The sequence below is a fragment of the Leuresthes tenuis genome, unplaced genomic scaffold (genome assembly GCF_036924035.1).
Source record: "Leuresthes tenuis unplaced genomic scaffold, fLeuTen1.0.hap1 SCAF_20, whole genome shotgun sequence".
Taxonomy (NCBI): Eukaryota; Metazoa; Chordata; class Actinopteri; order Atheriniformes; family Atherinopsidae; genus Leuresthes; species Leuresthes tenuis.
The window spans coordinates 11,393,358-11,401,177 of NW_027325374.1; the positions used below are offsets into that span (position 1 = coordinate 11,393,358).

A 7,820-nucleotide genomic window follows, 5' to 3' on the forward strand; every position below is an offset into this window, starting at 1 on the left:
CTAACTGTAGTTAACGCGGTTTTGACACACAACGTTTTTTGGTCTGTAAGTCGATTTTTGGAGAGTTTGGCTCCAAACTCAAATGATTAACCGCGACGTTTTCACATGTATATTTTGTAGGTCATTTTCCTCTGTGGAGCTCTTTAATTAGCAGCTGCGAGAACACACCAGCAGGTGGAGCTGCAAGCTCTCAGGTGAAGCCTGACCTCATACAGCGGTGTGGTTGGATGTGCATTTGTCTAAGAGTAGGTTACTGTGGTTTGAAGCCGAGACAAAGGCTGAAACAGTTGAACGTCACCGCTTATCTTCATTCAGTGAAGTTTATTGTTTACAAAAATATGATTAAATATGGTTGTGTCCCACTGACATAATTAAATGTGTCAAGTTTGTAAACAGTCATGTGACCTGATATGGCCGCTTATATAACAAAACTTGTACCAGTTGCCTACTTTTGATTGACCCCGAAAAAAATCCGGAAATGACGTCGACTCGTTACAGCCGTCGTTCGCTTCGGCTTGTACTTTCCAGAAAAGATGGCAGCTGTTGACATCGACATGCCGGTAGAAACGGAGTCCAAGATCCGCCGTCAGGACGACATGGAACGGTAAGCTTGTTGTTCTTTTTTCTACTTCATATATCCGTCTTTACAGTGCACGAACGGCCGGGCTGGATGCAGCCGGCGAGCTGACAAGGCTCGAAAACATCAGTCCGGTCACCCCGGAGAGAAGCTACGCGCTAGCTTACTCACCGTCTTTAAATATGTGTATATATGTATATATATATAAATCTTACATTTTACAGCTTACTGAAAATCGCAAGTATCTGTGTTATCTAATTTGAGACTGTTCAATCTGTTCGTGAAATCGTGTTTTTATTCAAATTAACCGACGTAACCGCTGACTGTTAAAATAGCCCGGTTTTAGCGTGTTTCGACACATGTGTAGCCGCAGAGTGGGACTGTATTAAAATGCTTTGCGAACCCGTCTGTTCACACGTTTAAAAACCAAACTAAAACTCAAAATCGCTTCTTTTTTGGACAGTAGCATTAAAGTGGTTTATATCCCGAGGCGGCAATTAGGTAATTTACATCCACGGATGACTCACCCAGCTAAGAAGTCGAAACTTGACGGTACACTTTGCGTTGTTTGTGTCCAGTCACATGACCTTTCGTACAATTCTTGGTACAATTAGTCTTAAGTTTTTCGGCTCAAATATTTAGTTTGTAATAAGCGTCTCCAAACAATGCCAGTCCATGAAACCTCACAAAGCTTACAACAAGCCGGATGTCAAAGATCAGATCAGCACATGGATCCAGTCAGTTAAACCTGGAGCAGAGGATGAAGCGGGATCCAGAAGCTGAAGTGCGTGTGAGAGTGCCACTCGTGTGGATACGAACGTTTCGGCTGAACTTAAAGGCAACTGTGCTGAAATATAAGCATGAAAAAAAAAAAAAAACTCTTTAGAGTTTAGACTAAGAAAATGTAGAGAAGTTGAGACGGAGAACTTACTGAATAAAGCTTCCTCTGACACAGTTTCAGTGTCCAACTTTTCAGTTTGACTTTCCCTTATAGGGCACCATCAATAAGTGCTGATAAGAGATGACGTATTAAGGCGTGTAAAGATGGGAAGTGTTCCTCAGCTTTTTCAGGATTGCATTTTACAAACGAGTCCGAACTTAACTCTCCTTGAGGAGTGGCGAGAAATCCCTACACGCCACACTACCATTCAAACTAAAAAGATAATAATTGGTTCATTGATAAAGAAAATAACTGGCAGCGTCGCATTTCTAGTCGGCTCAAGTTCATTCAGTTATACACACTTTACATGTTCAACAGCCCACATTTGTCAACATTTACCTCCCACCTGAGAGACTACAGCTGTGGAGGATTCAAAAAAGATGCCTGCCGTGTACAAGAGAGCGGCGCAGCAGCTGCGGCTTCTTCTTTTTACCCTTAAGCACTCGGTGCGTCTAATGGGGCTGCAGCAGGTGAATTTCGCAGCTATGTTTAGTTCTGGACTGTGTGTACCCTGCTCCGCTGTCCCAGTTTCAGGTGAACAGCGAAGCCTTACAGACACTCAGGCTCTGCCCTATCTGCAAGAAATTCCACGTTGAATTCAAATGGCTACCGGGGCTAGGGTTTTACAGCCAGGTTCAGTTTCGTTTCTCAGTCGTCAGGACATGTCGCTCTCCAGCTGCCTACAGGGATGCAATGCACTCTCTTTTTTGTTGTTGTTTTGATTCAGTCGTTCTGTGTTGACTTTGGCTTTTGTTTGTCCTCTCTGCAGTCAGGCCGAAGGCTTCAAAGAGAAAGGAAATGCATACTACAGCAAGAAAGATTACTCCGAAGCTTTCAACTATTACACGAAGGCCATTGGTGAGATTACTGTTAATCGCTGGGATTAAGTTTTCCACATGGTTTGAGTGGTTGCAACCACTCAAACGCCACCCAGGCTCTGTTCATGTTCTCCTTTTGAGAAATATATTTATGTCACACCTCACCCTGTGAACAGTGGCACTGATTTTTAGTGCTACTCATCCCTTTCAGCTTGCTTTAGCTGATCAGCATCTTGTGTATCTTTACTGTCGTTGTCCAGATGTGGTCTGTGTGTCACTTTTTTTCTTCTTTTCTTTAAATTCTAAAGACGCATCCCCAAGAAATGCCAGTTATTATGGCAACAGGGCGGCCACCCTCATGATGCTCAGTCGCTTTCGAGAAGCCCTTGAAGATTCCCAGCAGGCCGTGCGTCTGGATGACCGTTTCATGAAGGTTGGTTTCTACAGATTATCACATCTGGTGCATCATCTTTTGTTTTTCTTAGCGATTTTCGGCAGTTCTGAAACGTGCGTGTCCCTGCTTGCACCACAGGGGCATCTACGCGAGGGCAAGTGCCACCTGTCTTTGGGAAATGCCATGGCGGCCAGTCGCTGCTTTCAGAAGGTTCTGGAGCTGGAGCCCAGCAATAGAGAGGCCCAACAGGAGGTAGGAGCTTTTTAATTCAGTAGCGGTATAAAAGAGGCTTTGAATTCTCTTTGACCACAGTTAATTAATCTGTTCACATATTGAAAATGGCCCTTACGTTTGAGTTGTGATTTCTTTTAGAAAAAGAGTGCGGCGACGCTCCTGGAGTACGAGCGGATGGCAGAATTTGGTTTTGAAAAGCGGGATTTCAGAAAGGTAAATTCACAAGTAATTGTGAGCACGTTCTTTTGTTGTCAACCGCTTCTGTTTTCTTTTAAACTCTTATCAGCTCATTTGACTGGAAAGAACATTGTTAGCTTTAAACATGTGAAACACAGGTCCAAATATTTGTAAAGATTTCTCAATGTGAGGATGGAGCAGGTGCAGTCAGTGTGGTATTTGGTTGTTGTCCTGATCCAGGTTGTGTACTGTATGGACCGGGCCTTAGCTTTGGCTTCTGCCTGCCACCGCTTCAAAATCCTGAAGGCGGAGTGTCTCGCTCTGCTGGGACGCTATCCAGAAGCCCAGTCTGTGGCAAGGTAGGAAGAGGACCGTATTCCTTAATGAAGCAACTGACTTATGTGATCATTGTGTCAAATTGATGCCATTTTTCAGATATGACAGTTTTGGAAAGGCAGATCATTGAACAGCTTTTTCTTTTTACAGCGACATCTTGCGAATGGACTCCACTAACGCTGACGCACTTTATGTTCGGGGCCTGTGTCTTTACTATGAGGACTGCATCGATAAAGCAGTGCAGTTTTTCGTCCAGGCTCTACGCATGGCACCCGACCACGAAAAGGCCCGGCTAGCCTGCAGGGTAAGATCTCCACTTTGTCCTTTACAGCTAATGTACTTATTTAAGATCGAGAGAGACGATTACAAGAGGATTTTTGTCTTGAAATCCCCAGTGTGCGTTAATTGTATCGTCTGACTTTGCAGATGAGTATGGTAGCGTATTTGACTTTTGCGATAGACTCGAAATGGTGTGTTTTGTTAGGAAAAGAAGAATGATCTTCACTGGATAGCTTGAAACATAAATGGAATGAAAAGTGTCTGTAGAGGTCACACACAACAAAGCAGATTGATACAATTTTCCCATTACTTAAAACACGCTGGGGGAAAAAAAATCATTCGTATGATCTGTCAAGTGTAGTAAGATAAGTCTTTGTTCTCTTATTAAATCAGAATGCCAAAGCTCTGAAAGCCAAGAAGGAGGAGGGCAACCAGGCGTTCAAGAACAACAACTACGAAGCTGCCCACCAGCTGTACACCGCGGCGCTGGCAATAGATCCCAACAACATCAAGACCAACGCCAAACTCTACTGCAACAGAGCCACAGCAGGAGCAAAGGTAAAAGGCAGCAAGTCGGCTTAAACTACGCAGTAAAGTAATTGTAGATACTTTAAACTATAAGTACTAGCTCTTTGTCTCCTGTCAGTGTCATGAACATTTTTTTAAATGATCAACAGCTGAAGAAACTGAATCAAGCCATTGAAGACTGTACCAGTGCAATCAAACTAGATGACACTTACATCAAAGCCTACCTGAGAAGAGCTCAGTGGTATGTTACGCATACGTTATTTTGAGTGAATTCTTCCCGCTTTGCATGTCTTTGTTGCTCAGAATTGTGCAGTTTTTCTGAGGCTTTCTGTCCCCCCCGTAGCTACACGGACACAGAGCAGTATGAAGAGGCTGTACGTGACTATGAAAAAGTTTACCAGACAGAGAAAACCTCAGGTATGCTGCTGCCCGAGTTTTCTCATATTTGCCCGCCTTAACTGACATGTGCAGGGTTCCATGGACTCACATTCTCTGCCTCTCCGTTGCCCTCCAGATCACAAGCATCTGCTGAAGACGGCACAGATGGCGCTGAAGAAGAGCAAAAGGAAAGATTACTACAAGGTGCTGGGCGTTGGCAAGAACGCTACTGAGGATGAGATTAAAAAAGCCTACCGCAAACGGGCCCTCATGCACCACCCAGGTATCTAAACTGGCCTTTAAAAAAACACCTGATGACAGTTTTTATTAGTCTTTTTTTTATCTCAAGGGTCATCCTCTTTTGTCTTGCAGACCGCCACAGCGCAGCGACTCCAGAGGTGCAAAAGGAGGAAGAGAAGAAGTTCAAGGAAGTGGGCGAGGCCTTCACCGTCCTGTCCGACCCAAAGAAGAAGTTCCGCTATGACAGCGGGCACGACCTGGAGGATGACGGCTGCTTTGATGGTGGAGGTGAATACTTCTTTAGGCTTGATAGATTTTTTCCAAACAGACATATCATATAAGGAAAAGTGTGGTTTTAAACGATAACTTTGCTTATTTAATTTTCGTTGATGACTCTGACTCTGAGGACACGGGTACATAGAAATGCACAAAGCCAGTTAATATCAATAGTTACGCCTGAGTTAAATTAGCTAGTGTGAAAAAACCTTTCATAGAAACCCAGAAAAGGAATGAGACTTGTCATTTGCAGTTTGGATCAGTTGGAAACAGGCCGTTACATTAGTGATATTTTAGAAATTGTCATCCTAGAACAGACAAAGTTGTAAACAATATGAAAACAGATTAATAACGACTGAATTCCACTTAGCGAATTTGCTTTCAAAGTCCTTGTATTAAATCATGTGGGTCAGGTGTCACTCCAGCTTAACGTTTATGTTATTAGTGGCATCTGATTTAATCTTTATCGAATATCTGCTGGTATCTTATTCTGTCTGTAGAGGGCGCTGTAAGTCCAGAAATGTACTCCTGCAGTATTTATTATCAGTCTTTGCATGGCTTTGGTAGAGGTAATTTGGTGGAGAACGGCCTTAAAAGGTAAATGACCAGATTTTTCTTTTAAATATTAAATGTTTCAAATAAAATTAAAACAGGTGAAAAGGTCGACGTTGCCTCTGAAAAAATGAAAATCCAGCTTGAAAATAAAGTTGCATTTAATGCTTCCAAAGCAGATTTGGGTCATAACTTTTGGCTTTGCAATTGGATGCTTAAATGTGCAAGTTCTGGTTTACTTTGAATGTTTTTCCTCACAGAATTTCTGTCCTTTGCTTTCTTTTCAGATTTCGACGCCAACAACATCTTCAGGGCTTTCTTTGGTGGCCACGGTGGTGGAGGAGGAGGAGGATTTAACTTTGATTCCAGTCCAGGTATGTGTTTGTCGTTTGTAACGTGGAATAATTTATCAGAGAATATGCATCATTTGAACTCTTTTCTTGTTTTTTTTTCCTTCCTCAGACTCCGGACCTGGAAACTTCTTTTTCCAGTTTGGCTAAAGTAAAGAATCCATTTAAAAGGGGGAAATGCAGCCCTGAAGTGAACAAAATGAAGTCACCTTCTGATGCTCGTGCTATGAAGTGTGTTGCAAAATCTGCCCACCATTCCTCCCCAAACGATTATTAATTATTGCATTCACTCCTAAACTCCTGAATTCACGCCCTACGTTGACGCTAACGAACACCGAGAAGGATAATTCACAGGCTTTAGTTATGGATTAACGATGAGCATAAATAAGCACTGAAGAAGTCCCGTTGAAGACATTTGTATCAGCTGATCAGAGCATGTTGTAATTGCCAAAAGCTGACTTGTATTAAATGTGATTTATTCTTATAAAACTGACCCAGTCTTCTTAAAGCTGGTCAGGGATGAGAACATGTAAGCATGTAAGTTGATCATTTTTAGCAGACATAACATGGTTTATGTCATTAAGGTTCTCCTGGGACAGCATGTCTCTATAAAGCAAGAGTCAGTGTACTGACAAGGTATAATGTTTAAACTGAGCTCAAGAAAGACTCTGAAAACCAGTGCTGTTCTCTTGTGAGTTTTTCACCAGGTTTTAATCGGCTCACTTTGCCAAAATTTGCAGGGTTTTTGTTTCTTTATCACATGTTCGTGTATATTTGACTCGAATGTAAAGCATATGTTTTTCTTCAGTCTTCATTTAGTCCGTTTATATTTATTGAATTGAGCTGTATTCCCTCATCTGATTGCAACAGAAAGCCACTGGTCCTCGTCTTCTCCTTTTTTTTTTAGAAAAAAAAAGAAAGAATAATCACTAAACATTGTTCATATCACACCTGTCAGTCTACTCGACTTTTCTTTTTTTTTTTTTTCCTGAAACGGGCCAAATTAGAACACCTCGATTTTTGCTCGGTTGAAAACAATGTTACCAATTCCGACTTCCACTTAAACCTCTCACACACACACACACACACACACACGAGTGCTGTTGTCCCATTCGAATTCAAGTGGTGCCTTACCCGAATAAGTTAAAGCATCATACAGTGAAACCTACATCAGACGCTGAAGAGCAATGCCACATCCTCTTTGGAAAAAAAGAAAGAAAAAAAGGCAGCAGTTACATTTATTTACCATGTTTTTGTGTTTGTGCTATTTTTGTAGGGAAACGCTTTTCATGGCCATCTAGGAAACTGATGTGAATTTTGCAAATTATGTCTTTCTCCTGTTGAAAATGAAAGACTTGTATTTGGTTTCATGTCATCAGTCACCAGGTTGTCACCCTCCTGCTGCGTCCTCGTCATGCACGTTTGGTCAGCTCAGCCCTTCCTCTACTTGTTTCCACCCGTTTATAGGGATGCTGATCGTAGGTCGGAAGCTTCCATTGTACATTGTTCCGTCTCTGATCTATGTATCGTTTTTAAAAATGTTTTACAGTATTAACAAGACATGCTTTTTTTTTTTTTTTTTTTAATTGTGGAAATAAAGGCCCGTCTTTAACTGTACCACTGACTTTTTTTCTTACACAATTTCATATTTGAAACAGATACTTCTTCTAGTATTGTACTTAATATCTGACATTTTTGGAGAATTTATTACTTAAGGTATGACCCTGAAGTTTGTATGATT

General features: G+C 41.8%; 1 protein-coding gene across 1 annotated transcript; it reads left to right on the top strand.

Moving 5' to 3' along the window:
* The first annotated feature begins 473 nt into the window (after window positions 1-473).
* On the top strand, window positions 474-7,696 carry LOC140278160 (dnaJ homolog subfamily C member 7-like). Its single transcript, XM_072373097.1, has 14 exons — window positions 474-604; window positions 2,287-2,375; window positions 2,644-2,768; window positions 2,868-2,981; window positions 3,102-3,176; window positions 3,381-3,499; window positions 3,627-3,780; window positions 4,149-4,313; window positions 4,433-4,524; window positions 4,627-4,700; window positions 4,798-4,944; window positions 5,034-5,189; window positions 6,017-6,103; window positions 6,192-7,696. The coding sequence occupies exons 1-14, from the start codon at window positions 534-536 to the stop codon at window positions 6,227-6,229; spliced, it is 1,506 nt and encodes a 501-aa protein (XP_072229198.1). The 5' UTR covers window positions 474-533; the 3' UTR covers window positions 6,230-7,696.
* Window positions 7,697-7,820: the final 124 nt, after the last annotated feature.